Source organism: Mus pahari, chromosome 12 (genome assembly GCF_900095145.1).
Source record: "Mus pahari chromosome 12, PAHARI_EIJ_v1.1, whole genome shotgun sequence".
NCBI classification, from domain to species: Eukaryota; Metazoa; Chordata; class Mammalia; order Rodentia; family Muridae; genus Mus; species Mus pahari.
In genome coordinates, this window is record NC_034601.1 from 77,070,212 (window position 1) to 77,097,206 (window position 26,995).

At 42.5% G+C, this 26,995-nt stretch overlaps 1 protein-coding gene and 1 pseudogene across 1 annotated transcript; both read right to left on the minus strand.

Moving 5' to 3' along the window:
- Positions 1–2,733: 2,733 nt before the first annotated feature.
- Positions 2,734–3,054, minus strand: LOC110329457 (annotated as a pseudogene).
- Positions 3,055–16,544: 13,490 nt separating this feature from the next.
- On the minus strand, positions 16,545–25,880 carry Adamts1 (ADAM metallopeptidase with thrombospondin type 1 motif 1). The gene is made up of 9 exons (XM_021209627.1): positions 24,753–25,880; positions 22,854–23,200; positions 22,303–22,435; positions 21,814–21,981; positions 21,139–21,425; positions 20,737–20,923; positions 20,451–20,626; positions 19,371–19,546; positions 16,545–18,837 (listed from the first exon to the last, which is right to left on the minus strand). The coding sequence occupies exons 1-9, from the start codon at positions 25,480–25,482 to the stop codon at positions 18,138–18,140; spliced, it is 2,904 nt and encodes a 967-aa protein (XP_021065286.1). The 5' UTR covers positions 25,483–25,880; the 3' UTR covers positions 16,545–18,137.
- Between the last annotated feature and the right edge of the window lie 1,115 nt (positions 25,881–26,995).

Genomic DNA, 26,995 nt, shown 5'->3' on the forward strand with positions numbered 1-26,995 from the left:
CTTCTCTGAATGATGGACTTCTTCTCTGACTGATGGACTTCTCCTCTGAATGATGGACTACTTCTCTGAATGATGGACTTCTCTGACTGATGGACTTCTCTGACTGATGCTGGTGTCTTGGTGGGCTTTCTTGTGCTTTCTAAAGCTCTTTGTAAGAGAGCCATTCATTTCTAGAATGTAACAGAGAAAGGAAAGCCAAAATAGTGTCTTTTAAAGAGATTTTCAAAACTGCCATCCAACTGATTTCTCCCTAGCTTTGTCATGAGGACACTGCTATTTCAGCCACAGCCATTTAGGATCTGCTCAGAGATGCTGGTAGAATGAAACCTGTTGGAAAACTGGATTTTTGTGAGAAGTCCAAAGAAGGATAAGAGAGCAATTGAAAAATACATGTTTTCAATGGATATGCCAGAAAGAAAACATGTTTTCTTCAAACTTTTTTGTCTCCTCATTGACATTAAAAATAGACACTCAAAGTTATAGTCATTGTTTCTCCAAGGTCTAAGCATCCAATGGGCTAAATGTTATTCATACCATTATATAATAAGGCATGAATAGTAATGACACATGGCTATTTATATATGCAACCTATGGTGACAAAATTTTAAATAGGTTCCCCAGATATAACTACAAGGTTAAGCGGTTGCTTTCTGCTTACATTGGTAGCTCTCAATAGTGGTGCTTTGTGTAGAAACACACAAGGAATTTTCTCTTAAGTATTAAGGATAAAGTTACTTTCATCACTCTTTCTGTTCGTTCTTCAGACACTCACAGACTTCAATTCAGCTCTTTTAATGACAATGCAATAGGAAGTCAACAAATATGCCACTGCTACTTTAAGAGTGACAGAAATCACTCTTTGTAGTGGAGGTGGTGGTGGGGTGGGGGGAAAGGCTCTCAGGGGTTTAAATTCCTTCCTGCCCAAGTGTGAGGATCACAGTTCTGATCTGAAGAATTCACACAAATGACAGGTGACTCACCACCAGCACACAGGAGAAATGGAGGGCAGAAATCCCACAGGAAGCTGACTAGCTAGAATGGCCAAACTGGTAGGCTCTGGGTTCAAGTGAGAGGCTCTTCCTCAATATATACTGTGGAGTACAACCAAAGAGGACACCCAGTGTCCATTTTCGATCTCCACACACCTGCACACACATGTGCACTCAAACACACATGAAAATATTCATAAAAGCATACATGCCACTCCCACAAACCACATGCAAAAACAAGAAAAAAAAAGAAAAAGGAAGAGGGAAAGAAAGAAAGAAAAGAATGAACAAACAAAAGAAAGAAAGAAAGAAGAAAGAAAGAAAGAAAGAAAGAAAGAAAGAAAGAAAGAAAGAAAGAAAGAAAAAGAAAGAAAGAGAAAGAAAGAAAATCCCCCCACATCACTATATATCTGTGGCCAAATCTATCCACTTCACACACATACATTAAAATCTCTAAGCTGCCTGGTAGTATCTCAAACTCAGTGTAAGAAACTTAAATGTGTGACATAAACCTAAGAAATGATCTATTTCATTAGCAAAGGTTTTCTTGATATAGATAATACACATACTCTCATCGTAGAGCCTGGTAACACATTTACTTCTAGCCCTTAGGACCCTTACAATGTACACAATTGATTTTTGTCTGTTTATTAGCACCATCTTCTCAATTAAAGAAAAAAACCTTGAAAGCTGCCTCAATTCAGTTTTCATTTATGATTAAAAATTATTGCTTCTGCAGTTATGGTAGGGTTTACCATGGGGATAAAACACAGGTTCTTCTTTTTCCACACAAAAAGGAAATGTGTAATGAAAACTTAGACACCAACACATTAGGTGAATTTCATGCATGGCTTGCAAAATTGTATCTGAGATTTTTGGCAGCTAAACATGATCATATTTATATTAGGAGAACTCTCATTGTCAAGGGTAATGTAATCCAAATATTTTAGTTCCCAGTGAGAGGAGAATAAATAAGACAAGAACGGCCCATGAATTCCGGCCACCAAGACTGGATGTAACAGATTTGAATGAGGAAATTGGATTTGGTGTCAAGCCTAATAAAATGAATATCTGTTTATTGATGGGCAAGAGGAAGAGATGGGTTGGGAATATGCTGTAGTCCCTGCTGAGAGACTATTTTGACTTGGGACAAAATAATATTCACAGTTTCTCTTTAGAGTCATTATTGCTCCTGGACTCTCTCTAATTTGAACCTCACAGGGGTCATCTGGGCCTCTGTCGTCTCTAATTCTCTCCACTTGAGTGAATCATGCTTTAAGCTGCCAGGGTGGCCACCCAGAAAGTCCTGTTTATGTAGAACTCAGCCTGTGGAGCAGTGCTCATCAGAAGAACTGAGCATATGAATTGGGACTTCGACAACATTCTCCACCTTCTTTCTGTCCATTGATGAGAATGGATTGGTCCATAATGCCCAGTCATCCAACTGTAGCTCTTCTGTAAGGCTTCTTTTCTTGTCATTGTACACACAGTGGCACAATGGGGACACATGCTACCTTGGTCCAGAATAATATTTGTGGGAAGGAAGGAAGGAAGGAAGGAAGGAAGGAAGGAAGGAAGGAAGGAAGGAAGGAAGGAAGGAGACAAATTTCTAAGTTGTTAGGGTAGCAAACCATATTTTGCTATTATTTAAACCCTGGTAATTTGAAAGTATCCAAAATGCAGATTTGGTTTTTTAATTACTTTTGTTTTTGGTAGGAACGATTTTTTATTGGGGGAGGGTTCATCAATACTTCTTGGCCACCGCCACCTTCCTCATGGCTGCCACAGGTTGCTCAGTTCCTCCCACTTTCTCTTGGCGCAGCTGGGCATGCCCACCCTCTTCTTGATGAATTTGAGTGCGCGTTTGTCCTTGGACACTTAGAACAACTCCATGGCTCCCTGCTCATAGGGCATGAAGCCGCACACCTCCCAGATCATGTCCCACACGAACTTGGTGTGCTTGGTGAGGTGCCCGCAGCGCTGGCTGCGTCTAAGCTTGCTGACATTTTTTTGTCACCTTGTGGCCCTTGTTGAAGCCCATGGCCATGGGGTAGCACAGGGCCATGGCTGCTGCTTTCCGATGGCGGCCGAGACAGGCAAGCGGGTTTTTTTTTTTTTATTTCTTTAATGAGAAGTATTTTTTATTAAAGAAAAAAATAGTGAGTCTGTCTGTGAATATGGAAATGGAGGACAAGAAGATTCAGAAATAACCCATCAAGCGATCTCATTTCTTTTGGGTAGGAAATCATTAGAACATCAAGTGAGGTTCTATGGTTAAAATGATAATAGTGGCAGCTGAACACTTAGGAGAGGCTAGGGGTGGGGTAGGCCACTCCAGACAAAGCATGTCTCACACCCTGGAGAACCCCCGTTCACCACTTAGGCTTAAACCTCTTGTCCTGCGTTGCCAACTGTCAGTCTTCTCCACATTGAAAGTCCTCTCCCAGGAGAGTAGGAAGTTGGTGAGATTTAAGGATTAAAGATAAAGTCAAAGTGTAGAAGAACAGAAACTTGGAAGATTCTGCATGGCTCCTCCCTGGAAGTATACAAAAGAGTAAGCAGTGGCTGGGAGAGGAGATTTTGACAAGCCCCCTTGCTAAAGACAGGTCCTCAGATTGTTTAGCTTCCTGGAGCTGCACAGAGAAATCCAGGTTTGCAGCTTTCAGGGCTCCTCACCTCTGCTGAGGTGGACATTTTACTGATGCAACCAGCTGCTTTCGTCATCTTCGTTCCTTGTAAGGAACTCTTCACCCATACATCTGTTATAAACCCCAGTAAAGATACATTGGTTTATTAAGGTGCAATGTTATTTCAATGGGACATGTCTACTCACTATACCTCGTGCCTCCCAGGTAAAATTTGTCACCATCCATCACCAAGCAAGCCTGTTGACTTGAGTTCAAACCAATAAACCTTCATAGTAGAAGGAGAGAACTGACTGTAAACAATCCTCTGACACACAGGCCATGGCAGAAATGTGCTTGCATTCATACATACATCTCACACACACACACACACACACACACACACACACCACACAATACACACATATCACATACACATACATTATATATAAACACCACTTACTGTTGTTAAAATACTAATACAGAGAAAGAAACCCTTGTTAAATTATCAGTGTGATGGTAGAGGCTTTATTCCCAATGCTTGGAAAGTGTGAACAAGAAGAACCAGATGGCTTAGCCAGTCTAGTCTACTTCGTTAGTTCCAGGACAAGGAGAGACCCAGTCTCAACATTCCTGGGAGGACACTCAAGGTTTCTCTAGCCTCCACATGCATGCATACACATGTGCACATGCACAAACACACTCATATCCTCAACATGCACACAAGCAAACACAAAAAATGCATTTTAAAGACTTTTGAAGGTGACAGAAGATATTTGCAGTGAGCAGAAGATAATCTGAATATCCATTCAATGAAATGCAATTATATCCATGAAGATCACGTGATCTTATAATAACCTTTCCTCTTACCTTTGAATCAACACTTTTACAACTCTGGACAAATAGAAGTTAACTGATAGAAACTTGGAAGAAATAGAAGTAGTTCTTGTCAGTAAAATATGAATTGTGTTTCCTGGCTATGTGATTATAGAACAGTAATTTCTCGTAGATATTTGTGAATTTATTTCACAAATGAATTGAGACCTTTGAGATCTTCAGTCCATTATTACATTTCCCTGGTTCCCTAATTCAATAAAAGACTTCAAGAAAATCATTAGAACATGTGCATTTTATACACATGTATGAAGCCATAAAAAAATTCTTGTAAAGATGTAGTTTTTAATGACCAGGTTTTGAATTAGTTTTCTGTCACAGATACTAAGTAACTACAGCTGCTATTTGACAAGTTTAAGCTAAGGATCAAAATAAACATCACAGTAGTATAGATAAGTGGAGGCTGGGACGACATATCAGCCATAATTATCAACCACCTTGTGGGACAGAGATAACAAAGCATCTAGAATCAATATTGAGAAAATTCAAGGTTCTAAGAGAGTGGATAGAGGAAAAGGAGGTGTGCTAGTGTCTTTATCCCAACCTGTTTATTTAAGCATGATACTCATTTTAAATTTAAATGAATTTGAAATTTGAAGTTATCTTATTTTCTCCTATACAATTTCTTGGGCAGCATTGAGTTTTCTTTCTTTCTTTTTCTTTTTCTTTTCTTTTCTTTTCTTTTCTTTTTTTTTGTTTTTTTTTTTTGTTTGTTTGTTTTTGTTTTTTTGTTTTTTTGTTTTGTTTTTCAAGACATCGAGACAGGGTTTCTCTGTGTAGCCTTGGCTGTCCTGGAACTTACTCTGTAGACCAAGCTGGCCTCAAACTCAGAAATCCGCCTGCCTCTGCCTCCCGAGTGCTGGGATTAAAGGCGTGCGCCACCACGCCCGGCTAGCATTGAGTTTTCTTAATATGACTGAAACAGTGCCTCATTGTATATACTTACTTAGAGTACTACTTTTATCCCTCTGGAAAGTGTGAGACACCCATATCCACCTAAGTCTGGGTGACACAGTGCTGAGCACCTCTGATACTAGGTCATGGATACTAGGTCATTGATACTAGGTCATTGATACTAGGTCACGGATGTTGTTCTTTTGGTACTTCTGCTCTGGAAACAGAGTAGCCATGTTGTGAAGAGGCCAGAGAAAATTAGGGAGAAGTGTCCTCTGAGGAGAGCATGGCTCGGCAGGTTAAGCCCCTTGCCACCAAGCCTGACGGTTTGTGTTCAACCCCAGAATCCAGATGGTGGAAGGAAAGAACTGAACTCCACAGGCTATCCCCTGACTTCTACACACATGTCTCGGCACACACGCATCCACACAAGCCCCCCCCCCCCAAATGAATAAGCAAGCCAAATATTTTTAAAAAGTTAAAGAAGCAAACTCATGACATCTTATGAGTTGCCAGTTGATACCCCGCATCATCTCCAGCGTATTAGTCAACCATCTTGGAAATGGTTTCTTGGCTCCTCATTTGAATTGTCCCAGCCAACACCATATAGAATAGAAAAACAAGCCTATTTTAAGGCATGTCCCAATTACAAATCTGTGCACTAAATAAGTGACTGCTGTTTCAATAGTATATTTTCAAGGGGTTTGTAATGGTAGATAACTAAAATTTCTTATTGAAACAGATGAGAGGTAAAGATTAGGATTTTGAATATTTCTAACAAATTCAGACCCTTGAAATTTTAGAAATAAAGTGAGAAATGACTATTTTATTGTTTGTGTGATATGAAAAAAGTGGTGACAATGGAACTCTCATACTTTCTCTTAGAGCTTTGTAGATATGTTTTTCCTCTATTCAAATGGCTATTTCTGAACAAACTTAGAGGACTTGTTTGTAATCATCTCTGCTGTTATTGAATAAGAATTCAGATGGAAATCCTGCGTGTTTTTCTGTGGGGGTGTAATCCTCTGAGGGTTTGAGCTCTTACTCCTGAGTGTAGTTTGGCTTATCTGAGCTTTCCTGGCTCAGGCTATGGACACTAGCATTGTTTTGAGACCCTCAAGTTCACATTCAGGGGATTTCTGCATTGTCTTCCAGTGTTACTCCCAGAGCAATCTTTTTTTTTTCCCCTTCCTAAATTCAAGATATCTTAGCCAGATAACTTAACTCTCTGTCACTCCTTTACCAGAACTACTTGTGTTTATAATAAAGAAGCACTATTTAAATACATAAATCATTTACAATATGATGATTTCACGTATATGAGTGTGGTGCTCATTCGAAGTGACCTCAGGGCTGAGAGACACTAGGCTTAGCTACATTCCCATTTCATTGTAATCATTGGAGTTTACCACTGAATGGAATGGAGTGTATTCTCCTTATTGGGTAACCAAGACTACGAAGTGTCTCCAGAACATCTCGTGCTTCTACTCAGAAAGTCTGTAGGCACTGAATAACACCATCATGTCCCCTTTGGTAACTAATATTTTGCTTCCTAATGCTATGAACTGCATCGTTGTATGCATCTTGTGTGTCTTGACCTTATTTAACTCAGCATAATGCTATTAAGGCTAATTTGGGTTGTAGCATATGGAAGAATGCTCTCATTTGCTGCTCAGTAATATTCCATTTCATTCAATACCACACTCTTGTTTTTTCCATTCATACACTGATGCTCATTTAGATTGCTTCCATGCTTTTTGGATGTTGTACATGAGCCACTGAACACTGATGATTAATATTTGCTTGAAACTCTGCTATCTGTTCTTTCCAGAGCCCACAGATAAAATTGTTGAATCAGGTGGTCATGTGCTTTTAGTCTTCCTTTAGATTTTTAAGGAAGCACCACACTTGAGAGGAGGTACTTCAAAGGATGCGTACCCAACTTACAAATGCACAATTTGGTGACAAAAAATTGTGCCTTTTATCATATTCTAATGACAGCAATATGACCACACCTACATAATGTATATTTTGACATCAGGACAGCTTTGAAGCATATTGTCACTGATCCTGCCTCCAACTTAATTTGTGATTGTACTTTGAAATGAAATTTTCATTTTAAAAACACCAACAACAAAAACTAAAACAAAACTAAAACAAAACATGTGAGCAAAACAAAACAAAAATAAAACTAAAACAAAACATGTGAGCAAATCGCTCAGATAACGCTTCTCTAGGCCAGAAGTTATTTGCTGACTTTCCTACAGCATATTTAGGTTTCTTAAAGTTTAGTGAATTGTGTATTTGGTTGTGTTGTATTACATGCAAGCATGTGTGTGTTTAGGGATATCTTGGTACTGTTGCTTATCAGTGATAATGTGCTTTCTGAAAATCACAGTAAGTATTTTATATAGTGCTTAAGGTCTATGCCTTTGCTTGATGCCTAGCTTCTAACTGACTTCAGTCCTTATTCTGTTTTCATGTCACTCGTGAAATACTATAGAACACAAATTCTTGCCAACTTATGTTTTGCTTAAAGATATGTAGTGACCCCCTACAAACTCGTGCATTGAAGGCTTATTCTCTAGCTGCTGTTGAGAGGGGACTGGATCATGAAGCTCTAAATTAATCACTGGGCTACAACACTGATGAGCATATACGGAATGGCCTATTCGAAGCAGTTGTTCTAGTGTGAGGGAGTAGGTAAATGTGCAATCCCTTTAGTGTTCTCCATTTCCTGTCCATCACCACATCTCCTGGCCACTATGTTAACTTAGTATCTACACTCTCAGAATCAACACAATCAAATCTCTGAGCCATAAATCTCTGATTCACTCCTCTATTAAGCTGTTTCTTTCAGGTAGTTTGCTTTTTTCCTTACACAACCCAAGGGCTTGCAGCAAGATTTATCTAATATTGTATCATCTGCTCCCTCCTATCTTCCTCAGGAAAATCAGTGCTCAGCAAATGTAGACCTGGAAGCCTCCACTTAATGTTGACTTCCTTTCCAGTATCGCAAAGTGCCTCCTCTGTCCATAGGCTTGATGTGATTCTCATTCCACACAGATGTCATTGCTGTTTGTCTCAAGGGTAAACAGGTCTAACTGGTTATTTGTTTTTAACCTAAACCCTTTTCTACTTCGAAGTGTCTGTGTGTTTTCAGGAATGCCATTCGCCACCTAACCAAACTTCCCTCATTTTTTAGACCATGGTTCAAATTCTTTCTCTTCCATAAGCCTTTCCCAAGCTTCTCAGTTGGCTTTCTTTTCTGTGTACTCCCGTGGTTCTTTTTATCTGTAGCTCACAGTGTTGAGCTTTTTCAAGCACTGATCTTATCTAGGGCCTTGACCTCTCAATGGAGAATACAAAGGTAGAAATTGTCATTCTCTTATCTGCCTCATATTTTCTACAAAATAATGAAAATATCTTCATAAAAGGGTAAATTAATAGGTATTTTTTTTAAAAAAGAAACCAAATTAATGAGAACTTACTAGAATCTTAATCATGATCAGTTTCTGAACTTTGTGTTTGTAGTTAATCTCTGAATATTATGTACATGTTTCTTATTTTGTTCACGTATGTGTTAGAAACAACACCTTTTCTTATTTTAACATTAGTATTTGAATGATCATGTAGACACTATCCTCTGTGCATTGTTTTGTAGTTTAATTCAGAGTGGTTGAACACAGTGTTTACCAAGCTGAGCTATAACCTGTCTTCCTGGAAAATCTCCAGTGTTACCTATAGTGATACAGAGGGACCCTCTTTACAAGTCGTTCTGGTGTTCCCTGTGCAATGTCAATAAATAAAGCCATAAAGTAGGGTACGTGGAAAGCACATGAGCTAAGGCATCCCTGCCCTTAACTTGTGACTAAATCAATGTTGACGCGGGGGATTGCACGTCATCCAGGTACGAATTTTTGTTGAATCTCCCTTTAGTCATAGCTCCTTTTCCAGTGGGTTTCATATTTAGGGCAGTACATTGCAATAATTATCACTTTGTTTGGGCCTGGGATAGTGATATATCAGTTCAATACTGTTTTCGAGTACCAGTATGCCAAATGATATATAAATGTCAAGTATTTTTAGTCTCTACATCATCGCCGTAGCTGGATCCCAGACTTCCAGTGTACATTTTGTCTCTAGGGTCCAAATTCACCCAGAGTCATTTCTCTAGGGAATATGAGGGAGCTTTCAATCCAAAGATGTTTCCATGTTCATGCTTCACATTGTATGTTGCTTCCCTAAAGGACTCAGAGTACAGCAGTTCTCTTTCTCAAATATTCCAGATACTACTTTAATTTAATAGAAAAATTATAAAATATTAATAGGTGTTTGAGAGATCAATTTGTTTCCTTTTGAGACAGTTGAGACAGTTGAAAATGCTGCATTTTCTAAGAACTTGTTTGAAGGTGAGCTGTTGGAACACTTACCATTTAGGTCCACTAGAGGTCTCAGTTTGTACAGATATGTGAGTAGCTTGCTTGCTTTATTTATTTATTTATTCATTTATTTATTCATTTATTTACTTTAGAAAGCTAGCTAAACAACTGTTATGCATCTAATAGTAAAATATTGCCCCCCAAAGCTACTATAGCAATAATGTTACCTGTGAATTAATTATAAATAATAGCAAGTTTTTAATTAATGTTAAATTGTTTGTTGCAAAGTTCCTGATGCAATCGTATCTCATTTACAACATTGTATAAAGTCACAGTATTCTTTGCTTATACAAGCATAAAGGGATGCCAGTATTTTTCAATGGAAAGTGTATTTGAGGTGTTTTCTAGTTACTATCTTTTCAATAATATTTTTTATTCCTTGAAAGTTTTATAGTTTTACACAGTACAATGCATATTGATCACCTCCAGAGATTCATCTCTAGAAAACATTTTTTTTAAACTGCCCAAGTGCTTGCTCTTTCTTATGATTATGAATCTAGAGTTCTAGAATCCTTGGCTTTGCCTCATGGGATTCACTGATCATAAGTGTATGCTAATTAATTTCTAATTTATTCTGCAATGTGAACCAAGGAAAGAAAGAATATATCTGTCTTAAAGAGATAACGCAAAGTATGTTGTAGTTCAGGACCTTGACCTTTGGAGTAGTTATTTCTGAGTTGCACTGACCACAATACCCAACAGACAACTTGTTGTGGCTCATGGTTGTGGGAAGTTTCTCCATCACCACAGGGAAGTCATGAGGAGCACCACGGAAAGGAGCACCACAGTTCACAGAAGTGGGAAGTGTAGAGGAAGTTTGTTAACACCCCAGTGGACACAGGACCAATGGAAAGACAGGAAGGGGCCAGGAGTAATATGAACATAAGAAACTGCCAGTCCAATGAACTCCCTGATGCTAGGTCTCACCTCCCCAAACTCCCAGAACCTTCCACCATCAGTTAATATTTAAATCAGGAGCCAATAGCTTCATATAAAACCATAACAACCAACTAAGAGGGCCATTGACACCATTAATACTGTCTAGCTTCATTGCAACACTAACAGAATTCCTCTAAAATATGTCTACAGGTATTTGTTAGATATAATTGTTAAAAGAATATAGAAATCTGTTCTTTTAATTTACTACGTTAGAAAAACAGTAATTCCTTTTGGCTGGTACTCATCACTCACAATACTGGCTGTTCTTTCAGAGTCTTGGCACATGGATAACTTCAGCTTGAGTAAGCTTTTGTTGGGTTGATAATTCACCAACCTCCTAATGGAACTTGGTTTCTTATTACCAAAGAATCTTCTAAAGTAACCACGTCATTGCTTCTGAAAGTGAGAATTCTGGTGAGGAAGAAAGAATTAACCATGAAATGGTTTTCATACATAGTGCATCCTAGACATTAATATCAATCACAATAATAGATTTTCTCCAGTGTCTGCTAACTATATAAATGATAGCTCATTTACTTTACAGTGGTCCTTGAAGGGAACTCTTCAGTTTACAGAAAGATGAAAAGGAAGTCAGAATGATTTTGTAAATTTTCTGATTTCCAAAGTAACTTACAATCATGGATGTACTAACATGGTAGTGGTTAAGACAGGGATTTCTTGACCATGCCTTTAAATGTGGCAGTGTTTTATTCTACATTTGAATCTTTCCAGAAACCTGTTTTGGCCAATGAGCAAAACTTGTATTGAGTTTCTACTGGGTATTAACTATAATTCTAGGACCCTAACAGAAAGCACTGTTAAAAAAGAAAGAAATTGTTTTCTTATTTAGGAATATAAAGTACACTTAGACGGTAAAGAGTATAAAATTCTGTGTACTTCTATGAGACACTTGTCTGCTGGGAATCTTAGCATATAAAACAACATAGTCCAAAGTAAAATCCTTCTAGGGATTTTATACTTGTCTTATTTGGGGTTTTTATTCCTGCACAAACATCATGACCAAGGAGCAAGTTGGGGAGGAAAGGGTTTATTCAGCTTACAGTTCCTCATTGCTGTTCATCACCAAAGGAAGTCAGGACTGAAACTCAAGCAGGTCAGGAAGCAGGAGCTGATGCAGAGGCCATGGTGGGATGTTACTCACTGGCTTGTTTCCCCTTGGCTTGCTCAGCTTTCTTTCTTATAGAACCCAGGAATTTCAGCCCAGGGATGGCACCATCTGCAATGGGCCCTCTCACTCTTGATTAGTAATTGAGAAAATGCCTTACAGCTGGATCTCATGGAAGCATTTCCTGAAGAGAGGTTCCTTTTTCTGTGATAATTCCAGCTGTGTCAAGTTGCCAAAACCAGTCAGTACAGTACTAAATAAAGTTCATTTGAAGCAAGCCCATTTCTTTCTTGATTAAAAAAAAAAAAAAAAAAAAAACTCTCTAATGGGTAGAATTGAAAACTATATTTTAAAGGAACTTGCCATGATAGTGGTGGAAGGACTGTCTTTGTGTGCAACTGTGTGATGAAGCCCAATGGCAAGGTCTAATCAATTAAATACTGTTTGAGTTTTCCATGCTATTTTCAAACGTATATGAGATTTTAAAGGAATAAAAAGACCTTGCATCATATAGATAATGAGAGGAGCTAATACCAGTACTCTTCAAACTCTTCCACAAAAAAAGAAACAGAATGAACACTGCCTAATTCATTCTATGACTTGGAAGCTAGAGTCTAGTGTCTGAGGGAAATATAAAAAAAATATCTTAACCATGTCAGATAGAAGAGCCAGAGAGAGTTTAAGAGCTATGGAGTCCTGCCACATTCAGGTCTCCAATTTATTAAATATTGCTTTCCATTGAAAGTAGATTTTCTACATTCATTTCACTGGCTAGGGTGCCTGCCACACACACACACACACACACACACACACACACACACACACACACACATACACACACACACACACACACACACACACACACACACACACACACACACACACACACACACACACACACACACACACACACTCACACACACACACACACACACACACACACACACACACACACACACACACACACACACATACACACACACACACAAGATCAACAACAACAACTTAAAGGCAACCATCTCTTGAGTATTTCTATAAGTGTATTGCCAAGCAACCAAGAGAACATTTTCATTTTAGATTGAATCTTTTATGTTGTTGATCAGAGTTATGCATCTTAAAAAAAAAACAATGATAAAAACTTTTTTTACCTTCTAAAATCCCACAGTTGGTAGATAATACAGTCCTTCAGAAGAATGTTCAGTTCTCTGTGTTTGGAATATTCTGCAATCTTAGCAGTCTTGCATGTTGAATTTAGAAGGCAAGTATAAAAGTGTGCATAACGTTCACCAAAAACTTTGAATACTGCTATTTGCTTTCCATATTATCACTATTGCCACTTATAGGACAATGTTAAGGTGTTTTAAATTTAAAAATCACAATATTCAATTAACATTGAGTCATTAGGATATATTATCCCAGTATTATAGAGAACATACCATGTGGTTTGTTTACTAGAAATCTTCTCCATGAGTCTTTAGAAAAAGATCTTGTTTTACTCTTTCAGAGGGCTAGATTTTAGATTACCACACCTTATTGCTTAGGATGAAGGTCTCCAGCTAAATCCCATTTGTTCAGAACCGACCTAGCCGATAGATGATGTTTGCCCTCTGAACTTTCCTTTTACCTCAATTGTCTTTGGAGTAAGTGTCCTTTTTATTGTCACCTCTGTCATACTCTGAGAAGACAGGATATGCAGGATCAGGTTCTGATCCTATTTGCAATTTTGGTGAAATATTTGAAGCTTAAAATTCTATGTTTTGCTAACCTTTTTATCCTTTTGTGGTTCTGATACTAATGTCTTCTTCCCTAGTTGATTCTTGATTTGTCAGTAAAGAATGCTGGGGAGCCAAAGGTCCTAGTGGGACTTCCTGGTCTCAGGGAGACAAGGCAGACACAGAGAAGGAGAAAGAGCCTTTTCTGCCACGTTTTGGAGGGAAAAGAATGGAACAATCATGTAAGGTCTCAGGGCAGAGTAGGGGGTGGGGGCAGGGGGCAGCTAGTCCAGTGGCCTCTGCTACAGGCTGGTGTCCAAGGAGTTTTGGAAGGTGCTAGGTGTGTCTAGCCACTGGAGTTTAGGGCAAGTGGAGAGGCAAAGATAATAATTGGTAAGGGCATGCTTTTCCAGGTGAGATATAGTAATGCCCAACAACTGGAAGGTAAATTGTAAAGGTACAAACTGTGTGTGTGTCTTTTATCCATGGATTCAAAGGTCTTGGGTGGGGGGGTGGGAGCTGGTAGCACGACCATGTCTCAGAACAAAGGCAGGTAGAAAGGAAAGCTTGGTTAGGGCTGATGGCGGCTGATTCTGAGCAGTAGCATTTAAAACTACACTTTACTAATTTCACATATAAATACACCTTAATTTTCTCTTCAAGTCCTGACTTGATCCCCTCTGCAGGTGGAGTTCACTCATGACTTTTCTAGTTTTGAATGTTTCAGGTCCGTTTATATTTTAGCTTGCATTTTCTTTAGTACTTCTATCTCTGTTAAATTCAGATGTCAAATCCTACACTGTCTTTATTTTAACGTACCTACTTGGTTTGCATTTTCTTCACCTCCAATTGGGAGTTTATTTATATCTTATTTTAGTTCATCCAGGTGATTTCCTATCTCTTTCAATTCCTTAAATTCTTTGGTCATATTTACAGTTGTTAAACTCTGTGTCCTGATATACTTTCTGAGAGATTTCAATTGGAGAACATTTCTATAGGCATAGTGGTCCTGGGTCTGTGTGTAGAGTCTTGGACTTTCATATTGTTTGTGTGTGGTTTTGTAGATAAGATCTTATCTGGGTTGCATCACTGGCTATGCGTCTGGTGTGAGGTTCTAGTCCATCTGTGTTGGGTGGAGTTTTTGGTTTTCTTTTGCTGTTGTCTAAATTTAGTTTTTACTTCAGTCCAGGTAGGAGGAGTGAGCATCTACTCAGTGTTGATTAATGATTGGAGAAACTGGGGTGGAGTGATTCTAGCACAGTCACGGCCAGTGTGATGCATGAACCTTAGACTATAAGGTTCTCAATCTGAGGCCTCCTTCCTCCCCCTTTGGAAATCCTATATCTAAAATGTGTTCACATTGTGATTCATAACAACAAAATTACAGTTAGGAAGTAACAACAAAAGTAATCCTTTGAAGAACCGAATTCAAGGTCGCAGCATTAGGAGGGTTGAGAACCACTGCCTTAGAGTCATGGTAGAACATTTGGGTGAACTCCTAGTTGGCTTCGTAGCAGAGTCTGGGTGTGGACAAGCAGCAGGTGGCTGAGCAGACTCTTTGTAAAAGCACAGGAATGTGGTTCTGGGTTGAGCTCTGGCCAAGAGAATTCTCAGAATGGGCTCCTGCGAAATCCTGGAGAGATCGTATAGACTGAGTGTTCTAGGTCAGAGTAGGCAAGAGGTTGTCCTTAGGCTCCTGCCTTGCTCTGTTTCTGGAGGGATAAGGTGGAGAGGCAATGGTGGCTCAGAGTAGGTCAGACTCAGCAGGTCTTTCTGGATCCTTTCTGGGCTTGGTACTATGCCAGGAGAGAGGGGGTACGAGGAAGGAAACTGTAAGGCTCACCAGGAGAGCTAGACTATGTGGTCTCAAAGATGTGGCCTTCTACCTTGGCCTGGAGGGTTAGGATAGACAGACAGTGCTGGGTGATGAAGGTGTTAGGTAAGACTAGGTAAGAGAACTGGTGGAAGATCTGGATGTATTCATAGGACAGAGTCTAAAAAGGAATATAGCTGTCCCCTCAGGAGACACATCAATGGGTGGTAGAGAAACCAAACCTGGGACTTGGGTGACAGTGAAGGGGAAGCAGGTGATAGAGGCAAGAAAGTTCTCTCTGGGAACAGTTGCAGGTCATGCAAGGAGAGGCCACATTAGTAAAACCTGGCTCCCTGTGTAGCATTATAAGAATAGGAGGCGTTGCAGAACTCTTCTTCTTGTTCCCGAGCTGACTGAGTTTACACTTTTCTTTTGTGAGACAGGTTTTCTCTGTCTAGTCCTGTAGTTCCTGCATATCAGGCTGGCCTTAGGTAATATAAAAAGGTAACCCAATTAATGTCCCTACTGCCACTATACCCTAGTCTGTGTCGACATAACTAACTCCTGAGAACCATCCATTCAGTTGCTGAGGGGAACACACTAAGTAACTAAGGCTGAAGTGAGCATTTTGTTATGGGATATAAATATATATATATATATATGCTGAGGAGACCAACAGGTGAATGGAAAGTTAGAAATATCAGTAGTTGGGCACAGTGCCTGTTTTCTAGTGAACAGTTTTCTAAAAGCAACAGCACAATGGAAATGATCTGAACCTGTCACTGATCAATAATTAGTTTTCAAAAACACAGTGATCTACAGAAGTCCAAGACCCCCCCACACACACCCCCACACAAACCTCAGTATAGTTACGGGTGAGGGAGGCAAATATTTCACAGTATTAGCTCACCACTCATATCTGTTCCAAATGTGTGAGGCACTGTTTCTACTCAATAGCTTAAATATGTTCATGCATTCTTACTTTTTTTTTTTTTTGATATAATTAAGGGAGACAAAAATTCAAGATGCATCAGAAGCTGAATCATTTTCCATTTACTTTATCACACTGGGGGTTGGCAAAACAAGTTTACAGAACAAATATGCCCCACCATTTGTTTTTGTAAATAAAGTTTTATTAAAGCACAGCCACAGTTTGTCATTTACATGTCAATTATGGCTGTTCTCAGTCCTACAAAGCACTCACTGTCACATGGTTGTGGCAGGAAAGATAGTCTACAATGCCATAAATGCTTACTATCTGGCTCTTTACAGTAATTTGCCAACCACATTAGTAACAACCTTACCACTAAAGACATCATCAACTTCTTTTTTATTAGTACGTCTATAAACAGGAAATACAGTTTATTTACCCAAATTTTAAAACCGTCTTGAAATCTAATGTTTGTGTCCCATCAGATTTCTTGCCCAGAAGTTAATCCCACTTCAGAAAATAGGCATACACATTCAAAAGTGTTCTTTTATTATTTCTAGTTAATATATATTGTATAAATACTCTATTTTTATATGCACTTTTACAAAAGCGATATAACTTAAAGGTTTTATCATTAGAAATAAATGTATAAAAATAAATATGTTATTATAGGCATTTATTATAAACTATAGTCCTTCTTAGAAGGAACAAACACACCAATACTTATAAAGTACATAAAATTCATAGTAACATATTTTACTATATACATATACATATGGAAACAGTCATATTCTCTCTCAGTAGAAGAGCTGAACAGACATTCACCAGGATACGACTGTTGGACTAGCTGCCAGGAGTGGACCTGCTACCCTGCAGCAGCTTCCCACGCGCGATGAGTGATCACCATGTTCCCCATCTCATGGGACCCTGATCTCTATTTCCCATTCTAACTCTGGCAGGACAGGTATTCTTTTACTGCCTCTTGGGAGCCATGGATAATCTTTAACAACCACTGTCCCCAGGCAGGCTTATCTTAGGAGAAAGCAAAGCAGTAGGCATGTTGCTCATTGTTTCCTTCAGTTTTTTATGTGTACCTCATATACTTCACTCTTTTTCTCAATGTACATTTTATAAATCGGTGAATTGTTTCTCAACATGAATTACAGTTAAGAACTGAGATGGTATAAGAAGAAATCAGGAGCTCTTTCACGGAGACAAGCCTTTCTCTCATGTTGAACAATCTGAACTTTTCACTATTGATAGGAATGACACATCAACCTTCCCTGAAACCACAGGAGCCAGCAACTTCGAATAATGATCTTGCTTGTACCCTCCTCCCTGCCTCCAGTGATAGAAACTAAGCCTTGTTTGAAATCTAATCTTATCATCTTTCTGCTTTGCTTTTCCCAATCCTTGTGGTACACAGTATCTAGTTAGTACAGTGCCACAGGGCTTGCCATGCTTCTGCCAGTCTCTGAAAATTATTTGTGCAATAGATATAACAAAAGAAATACTAATAGTGCTTTGCGGCTCCTTAGTGCTATGTATGGTCTTTCAGATGCTACTGTGCCTCATCATCAGAATGCGCCTACCTTATCAGAATGTAGCTGGCAGGGTAGTGTCCTGACCAACCTCTTTTGCTATGTATCCCCTACACACACCTCCTTGCCACACCTCACTGCTTACTGGTTTGACTCACTGGATCCCTCCAGCACTCTTGCACTCAGTGTATCAGCCCCCCCTCCCCCACTCTACCTTGTCCTCAAACACCTCTTAACCGCACTGTGCCAGTGTGCAAAAGTCAATGTAATGCTTTGGCTTCTTCAAAGGATCACAGCTCTCATTTGATAACACACCCCCATCGTGGGACACACATTTCAAGGTTCTCTTCTTGTAACCCTTCCCGCAAGTTTTGGAACATGGTGACCAATCCCCCACCTGCCAGTGTGGGCAAGGAAGGTCTGCACAAGGTCTGGTACTGGCTGGCTTCACTTCTTTTGCACATTCGGAAGCAGGGTGACCGTTAATGTCTCTGCACTGAACCACTCTCCTCTGCCAACCTGAGCCGCACGTCTTGGAGCACTCCCCCCACTCTTCAATCACCCACTCAGAAAACGTAGGAATGGCGTTGAATGACTCCATCTTCTTCTTCATAAAGTAGGTGAATTTGATTTTGGGTCGGAGAGCATGGCCTACCATAAGAACCTGGATGGTTAAGGGTTCTTTGAGTGGACTAAAGCTGCGGATTCTTTCCAACGCAGCCGAGGAACCACTGTACCTTAAGACAGTACCTTTGTAGGTGAGGTCTTGCTCTAGTGTGGACAGAGTGAAGTTCCCATTCAGAATATAGGTACCATCAGCGGCTCTAATAGCCAGGAAGCTGCCATTGTTTCTGGACCCCCTTTGATTCCGATGTTTCACTTCAATGTTGGTGGCTCCAGCAGGAATTGTGACAATGTCATGATACCCAGGTCTGTGGACAAAGAAAACAGGTATATGTCTTTTGATTGGTTAATCAACCACATTGCTCAAAACTAGGCAATTCTTTTAAATGTGACTTTTCCTTAGTCCTACAAAATCATATATCAAAATTACATGGTCTCCAAAGCATGTGTTTCATGTGTCAATTAATTAATTAATTTTAGGGTTCTCTTGTGGGTCAGGTTATACCGGAACTCATTATGTAGACCAGGCTAACCTAGGCCTTATAGCAGCCATCCGCCTAAGTCAACCTGGGAGGAATTACATGAAGTACCTGGGTTTGTTATTTTGTGTTGGTGTGCTTGTGTTTCCAGTCAAGTTTGCATGTCTCCCAAGGTGAACTGAAAGTCACTATGCAGTCAAGATGACCTGAACGTCTGACCGTCTTGCCACTCCTGTCTCTGTCTCCCATGCGCTGGGACCACAGGTACATGCATGGGGATTGAACCCAGGGTCTTATGGCTACTAGGGACCAACTGAGCAACCCAGGGTCTCTACTGCCGACACGAGTGTTCTGAAACTCACCTTGTACTAGTGACGATTCCTGATACCTTCTTGCACGTGGAGCCGTTTCCTCCACAAACGCCACACTTATCGAACTTCTTTTTGGAGTCTATGACGCGATCACAGCCAGCTTTCACACACTGCCCTTGCACACAGACAGAGGTAGAATCTGGACTACAGGGAGTGCCATCTACAACCTGCGGAGACAACATGCGCCACGGTGGTTAAACATCCGATGTGCTGGCAACTGGGAATGCTCTCCTCCCGGGCTACAAGTAGTGCCACACGATCACCTTCATTTTGGCTTTTCCAACAGTCCGTATAGCTATCTGCAAGGCTTATAAATGTCTTGATTTTATATATTTGCTCGTCTATCTCCCCTATTGCTAAGGTCAATGGAAGCAGGGTTCACTGTCACATTGATTATTGTTCCATGGTCAGTACCTAGAATAATATGCTGTAGTTGAAGGTGCTTCATAAATCACTTGCTAAATACTTCATCCACAACTTGGATGTACTTTGCTATCTTATAATGCTAAGAATACATGACAAACTTAAGCAAATTTCATTCGATTTTCTTCTTCAAAGCAGATTTATCCCCTCCGCAAAATACCAAAAGAAATGGCAAGTCTCTTTGGTCAAAGTGCATGTTCCAACAATGAATTTCTAATTCTCAAACCCTCACCTTAATTAGTGTGCTTGTATGTGCAGCTGCTAGGTACCCAGTAACAAGTACTTTGGACTACTTTCTGAAACTCCTGGATGCCGTGTTAATATGTAATTTATCTAACCATGAATTTTTGTGTGTAAAACCTAGCTATACAGGGAGGGCTCTTGAGTTTTCAAAGGACCGTTCTTTGGGTATCGAGGAGCAATATTAAACACATGCAAGACTCTTTTAAGTGCTAGCTAGATTTAAGCTTCCTTCCCAACAGAAAGCAACACAAATCCCAAAGCAAGGAGTTGCTCCTACATTTAGAAGTATTCCAAATTCAAAACAGAGCACAGATCAATAGGTAAAGAAAGCCCAAACATTTTTATGCAAAGGCAGCAAGCCCAGCTTAGGCTCCTTTGCAAAGATACACGTGTAAAAGTACCTACCTTGGGCTGTAAAACAAAGAAGTAGCCAATGCCTTTGGCTTCACAGGTGAGCTTGCACCTGTCCTTTGGCGAGACGCCAGCATACTTGGGTGTCCATTCCACAGTGGGCTCATTCCCAAAGGAAGCTTTGGAAAACTCATTGTGCGCCTCACACTGCTCCTCTCTGAATGTTTTTCCTGAAAAGAGAAAGACGGTGATGATGTTCCCAGTTTCCAACTTCCAACCACATGTTGTGGGCACGTCGCCTTTGCCTGGTTTCTGAGAGCTGAAGTCCAGTGTGACTCACCATTATTGTCTGGACAGTCCTCAATGTTACAGGACCTGTAGCGGACTCGTTTGCCTTCACAGTACTTCCCTCCGTTCTTCGGGACCGGGTTGTCACATTCTCTCATTGTGTATTGAACTCCACCACCACAGGTTCTCGAGCAGTCTCCCCATGGTCCCCATGGTCCCCAGCTTCCATGAACAGGAGTCTAAACGGATAGACAGATATCAGTGTTAAAGCTATAGAGACATTTTAGAGAATCAGAGAAAAATGTAAAACAGACCATCAATTCTCAAAATACACTATCATCTCATAGTCCCACTACCGGGACACAGGTAGCTTGTCTAGGAATGGAACTAAGACATCACTTTGCCCTTCTCAATTCTGAGTTGCAAACAAGTACGTTTCATTGGGGAAACTCACAGCAAAATGCTTCATGTCGGTCTTGTTCACACACTTGCCACTGACACACCACTTCCCTTCTCCGCAGCTGGTGCCATCTGCCCAAGGGAAGTGTTTTGTTTGGCACACCAGTAAGCCACCGGAGGTGCCAGTGCACCACAGGGTAGTACATGTGCTGGCTGCATCAGGGCAGTGCTTGGATTCCTCTCCGAATGTAAACTGACATTGGCGGTTGGCATCGTACAGGGTACCAGGGAGATCAGATGGGAGCTTGATTGGATTCTGGGGTTTGTCCATCAAACATTCCCCTAAAAGAAAAGAGAAAAGAAAAAGAAAAAGAACAAAAGAGGCCATTATTAATACATGTTTGGTGAAATCATACATATGCATAGTGGACATTTAAAGCCACTTGTGAATTTTAGCATTTTGGGAAAACCAATGCTAGGGAACTTCAGATTTTTATGGAGACATTATCCTCAATAGGGGACTTCCTATTTTACAATGGTGAGGAGTTATTGTTTATAAATGAATGGACTTTGGGAGCAGGATACAATGGAGGTAAAGATCTACCACTTACGATCCTGACAGAGAAAACTCTGAAGGAGGGGAAATGAGCAAGAGCCATGGAGCTCACTTAACCAGAGCCCTACACAAGGAAGGTTGAACACCGTCTGGAAAGAGGAGCTGTCATCTTACCGTGGCCGTTATCCAGGAAGGACGTGACCATGTAGGCGCTGCAAGGCGACCAGGGCTGGCTATGGTCCAAGCTAGAGAGCATCGAGGCCATCAGATGAGAATCCCCACTCACACCATTAAAGCTGGCACAGTGCTTAGCATCATCGTGCGGCATGTTAAACACATGGCCTGGAAGCAGACAAGACGGACATTAAGTTGTATGATCGTGTGAGGCTCAATGGCTCTCTTACTAGACAACCTGTATTGGGGCTCATACTCACTTTGATCAGGGTATGTATAAAAATGTCAACTTTCAAATGTTTGTACCTCTTTCTCCTGTCCTAGTAAGACCATATTTGAAATCATGGAAAATATACCCTACCCCTTCTAAAAGTGCTGGTGGCTAACGCAGCAACATAGTCTGAGATGTTTTATCTCTCTCAAATCTGATTGCCTTATTGGGTTGTATCCACGCATTTGGGCTTCACTTGTACTCTGAAGCCGACTTACCCAATTCATGGGCTGTGGTGAAGGCAGCTTGCAAACCATCATCTTCTATGACTGAACAGCTCCGGCTGGGGTCACATACGGTCCCAACATCAGCCATCCCGAGAGTGTCACACGTGTGGGAGCCGCATAAATCCTACAAAGAGGCAAGGGAAACCCCTTTTAAGTTGGAGAGAGTGGACTTGATACTGAGCTCTTCAGCTGGGCGTGTCTTAACATGCGCTTTGAAGCCTGTCCATTCACTATTGCTGAGCTTGAAGGACTAACTTCATGTCACTCTAAGCAAGATTCCCTGTAATGCTTTTAAAATAGAACCGTGCAACTTGAGATGTGGAAATTTAAAATAGAAATAAGCAAGGCAGATTGAGCTAGCCTGTATCCAAAAAGGAAATGAGGCAATACCGATGAGATGCCTTTTTTTTATTGGTTATTTTATTTGTTTACATTTCAAATGTTATCCCCCTTCCGGGTTTCCTCTGCGCCCCCCCCCCCATCCCATCCAGCACAAGGCTGACCTCTGGGGTGATGAAATGGTTGATAAGCTCTTGTCTTACCTGTCTGGTGAACAGAATTGCTGTGTCATAGTGCTCTGGATCCCGGTCACTGGGGCTGTTGTGTTGTTTCTGCCAGCTGCAGAAATTCCGAAGGGTGAGAGCAGCATTGGAGGTAACTTCTGGTCCCTTCTGCTCCTCATATATGACCAAGATCTTCACTACCACCAGGCTAATTGAATTCCTAATGCTGGGATGCTTGTAAAACCTGGCTGCCACCGAGAACAGGGTTAGAAGGTAATGCTTTAGACCACTGCCGTGGAAGTCGGCCATGGACTGGTCAGCCACGAGCATGGTTTCCACATAACGGGGGCTGGACACAAATCGCTTCTTCCTTATGCTTCCTGGTTCTGTAAAAAGAAAAGGAAGTTTGCTCATGGGCAGTCCTTCTCATAATAGTGACCTTCTCGGAGTATATTAGGAAAGTCTACCTAGTCAAAGTAAATAAAACTGAAATACACCTGGAACAAAAATAAAACAAATATTTGCATCTTCTAAAAACTGTGAATGTTATTTTTAAGTTTTTTTTTTCTTTTGCCTTAAATAAAACAAACAAAAAAAGCAACAGAGTGATCAAACTGTCTATGTATGTGTCTGCAGGATTTCTTTTGTGGCCTTTGAAAACTCCGCGGCTTGAGTAAAGCAGTATGGATATCATTCTACCCAGCTGTAGTAAAAACTTGGCAAGAGAAGCAGGCGGAGCGCCCTGAGTCACCCTTTCACTATTGAAGCCAGGGCTGAAATCCTGAATGAGATCATCTAGCTCCACGTGGAAGGCATGGGGCAGGGCGGGGAGCCTCAGCCAAGGGGTGGGGCTTGAGGAGTCTCAGTCTGTAAGACTCAGCTCTCTCATTCAAGGGGTCCCAGGGGGTTCTCTGATCGATCCAGTTCCGGGCACTAGGACCACCCACTCTGCCCAGCAGTCTGTTCCTGCCTCCTCTCACTCCCAGTGACCCGGGGGAATAAGTTCCTTTCTCAAACCAGGGTTGCCAATTTGGAAAAGGGTCTTTTTAGGGCTGCTGAGACTCAACGGTCAGAGAAGTCGTAAAGTAGGGTATAACTACCAGCTCCTAGGACAAGTCGGACAAGGGGGAGGAATCTAGAAAAGGGCAAAAAGAAACTTGAATGATAAAAAGAACGAACTGGCTAGCAGGGACTGAACACAGCAGTCAGGCGAATGTGAAGCGGGGAGGATCAGTCCAGGCTAACCTTCCACAGCGCTGGGAGCACAACCTCGGCCGGGAGAGGGAGTGCGAGCCGCGAGGCCGAGGTAGGAGGGAGGCGCATGGAGGCGGGGCGAGCTGAGCAAAGACCTCCCAAGCTGGTTCTGCAGAGGGGCCCCCGGAGCCACCAGCCCTCGGGGTCAGCTTTTCAAATGGGGGAAGGGAACGGACAGAAGGCCACAGAACTGAGATCACCACTCCCGTTGCCCAGGCTCCTGAACACACATCCAGGTCACCATGGCTCCTCTACTCCGCCCTCCTTTGAGCTCTACGTGCACACACGGACTGACGTTACAAAACTCAGCGCGAAACTACAACCTAGTTAAAGTGAACTCATACATTCACTAAAGGAATTAAAGGGATGGGAAGAGATTCTCCATTGTAAAGAGTCGGGTTATTGACTTCCCGGAGGAAACGCTTCGCCCTTATCTGCAGGACCTCCGATTCTTTCTCTCTCTCTTTTAAATTATTAACTATTCGGGCAAATAAGTGTTCTAGCAGGGTTTAGTCAAACTTTTTTTTTTTTTTGGGGGGGGGAGGAGGTCACGACCCAGAACCTCAATTCACTGCAAGTCTGAGTCATTCGCATTCAGAGGCGATCTGGAGTGTGCCCCCAAGTCACCCACCCCTCGAAAAGAAGGGGAGTGGGTGAACTGAGAGGTGGGGGCCACTCTTATACCTGATGGCTTTCCCGCGCCCTGAGGCGTGGGGTCCCGCAGAGGCCACTGGTTCCGGGTGTTCTGGCTCTCGGGTCGTGAGTCGCTGGTTGGCAGGGTCTCGTCGTCCATGACACCGCACTTGGCGCCGCCGCTGCCCCGCCGCCTTCGCCTCAGGATGTGGAACTGCGTCCGTGCGGATGACTCCTCCTCAGGCACGGCAGGGACCAGGCGCTCGGTGGCCACTCCAGGCGCTGGCTGAATGAAGAACTCCTCTCCTTGTAGGTAGAAGGCACCGCGCACACCTTCACAGAGGCTGAGGGCGGCGGCGGAGCTGGGGTCACCGTTCACCGTGCCAGAGTAAAAGCAGTGAGCCAGGTCCCCGGTGGGGTCCAGATGTTGTGCCTCGGACCCGGGACTGCGCCCCACCGTTTGCAGGGTGAAGCCAGGCGCCAAGAAACCGCTGTCCGGTTGCAACTTCAGATGTAGCTGCTGGCCAAAGGCGTCCAGACGGAGGCGTGTGGTGGAATCGTGGCCAGGGGCGCGCTCCAGCGAGGGCAGCACCAGCTCCTCATCTTCCTCCGTGGGGCGCCCGTGTGCGCCCCGCGCACATAGCAGCATTGTTATGGAAGAGAGGAGCAGCAACAGCATGTGTGCGGACAGAGAGCTCCGAGATCTCGCTGCCCGCTGGACGTCCCCCATGTCGGAGCAGGGCTTCTGCTTGCGTGACCTCAAAGAGACTTTTGGCTGCATGGCACCGCACCCTGCACCGCAGAGAACTCTTGGTCTGGATAGAAGGCTAGACGCGCAGAGCTTCGCTGGCCTGCTCCGGATGCTTAAAATTCACGATCACTTTGGAAAGTTCCTGCAGAACTAGCACCCGAAGCTCCGGGTCACTTAGAAAGAGGCTGCGCCGACGCGCGGGAATTTTTTTATTCCAGCACCGAGTTGGTGGCTCTGCACTGCTGGCTGCTGCAGGACCGAGAAGCGCCCCGGAGCTGGGGAACAAGTCCAGAATAGGAGCCTGGACTCTTCGTCCTCTGCCTTGGCCCCGATTTGGCTCGATTTGAGCAAGGATCTGCTCTCTCCGCTGGGCTGTGGGCTCTGGCCTTGCGATAGCACCTAGCTCTGAGCTGCTTCCCAGCGAATGCAAGGACCAGGCAGCCCCGGCCGCCGCTTTATAGCCACATAGGAGCCCCTCCCTTCTCCCCCCCCTAAACCCTGCGACACCGCCCCCTGAGCTCAGTCAGTGCTAAACCGAGCTCTGCGCCTCGGGGCCTGAAGGGGGAGGGGGCAGCCTCCGCGCTCTGGCCTCACGCCACAGCTCGTCACTCTGGGGGTGTAAGACGCCGAAACAGCGCTGGGACCAGCACTTTGTACAGCCCTGGCTGCTCTGGGGAAAAGAGTGAACCTTTAACTTCATCTCTCGGCTGCTGATTCCCGGACCACCCTGCTTCCTGTCGCCTTTCCTGTGCCCCGGTTGGTCTGCAGTTTCCAAGAAAGAGGGTCGAATTGAAAAGATTCCTTAACATTCCTCCCCCCCCCCCCCCAGTCAGAGCCTCTTCTGCCCCAAGGTGGGCTGTTAGCTATAGTTGCCTTTTCTTAAAAAGCACCCTACTTTTGAGTCTCTTCTACTTTTCCATGGGAACCTTGTCTAAAGAGTCCTTCTCTTTACCCCAGCTTTTCTTGGGCAAAGTATGTTGATTCTGCACTTCTCAGGAAGAGAGAGAGAGAGAGAGAGAGAGAGAGAGAGAGAGAGAGAGATGGGGGGCGGTGGTTCATGGGGCACCTTTCCAACTCTGGATTCTAAAAATCCACGTGGAACGACCTTGAACAGTTTCCTCAAGTCCTACCTAGAGACCTTGGTGTGTGTGTGTGTGTGTGTGTGTGTGTGTGTGTGTGTGTATCCTGGCTTTTTCCTGAAGAGTCTATCTGGAACCAGCTTTAGTTCCCTAGAGACTAAAAAAAGAGATTTCTGCTTGCTCTTCTTCACTGGAGAAGCAACTCCCTTCTAGTCTGAGTTCTTCCAAAATCTTAACAGCAGCTGCTGCAGGCCGCAGGCCAGGCGGACAGATGCATCTAAGATTCCCCACTTCAGTATCAAGTCCAAAGCGGCGGCGGGGGAGGGGGGGCTGGGTGATGGGGTGGAAGGAAACCGGGTTCCCCCCCCCCCAGCTTCCTACCGGGAAGGGAATGGCAGCATCCGCGTTACGAAAGTCACAAAAGCTGAGCCCTTCCAACCCTGATCCCTAAGAAAAAGTCGAGA

What these genes read in the sequence shown, in the direction of transcription:
- Adamts1 (XM_021209627.1), bottom strand. Translation starts at nt 25,482, where the DNA reads ATGCAGCCAAAAGTCTCTTTGAGGTCACGCAAGCAGAAGCCCTGCTCC. An exon ending in GGGCGCGGGAAAGCCATCAG is followed by an intron (nt 23,201 to 24,752) that starts GTATAAGAGTGG and finishes TTCTTTTTACAG; the next exon opens with AACCAGGAAGCATAAGGAAG. An exon ending in GGAATCGTCACTAGTACAAG is followed by an intron (nt 18,838 to 19,370) that starts GTGAGTTTCAGA and finishes CTTTGTCCACAG; the next exon opens with ACCTGGGTATCATGACATTG.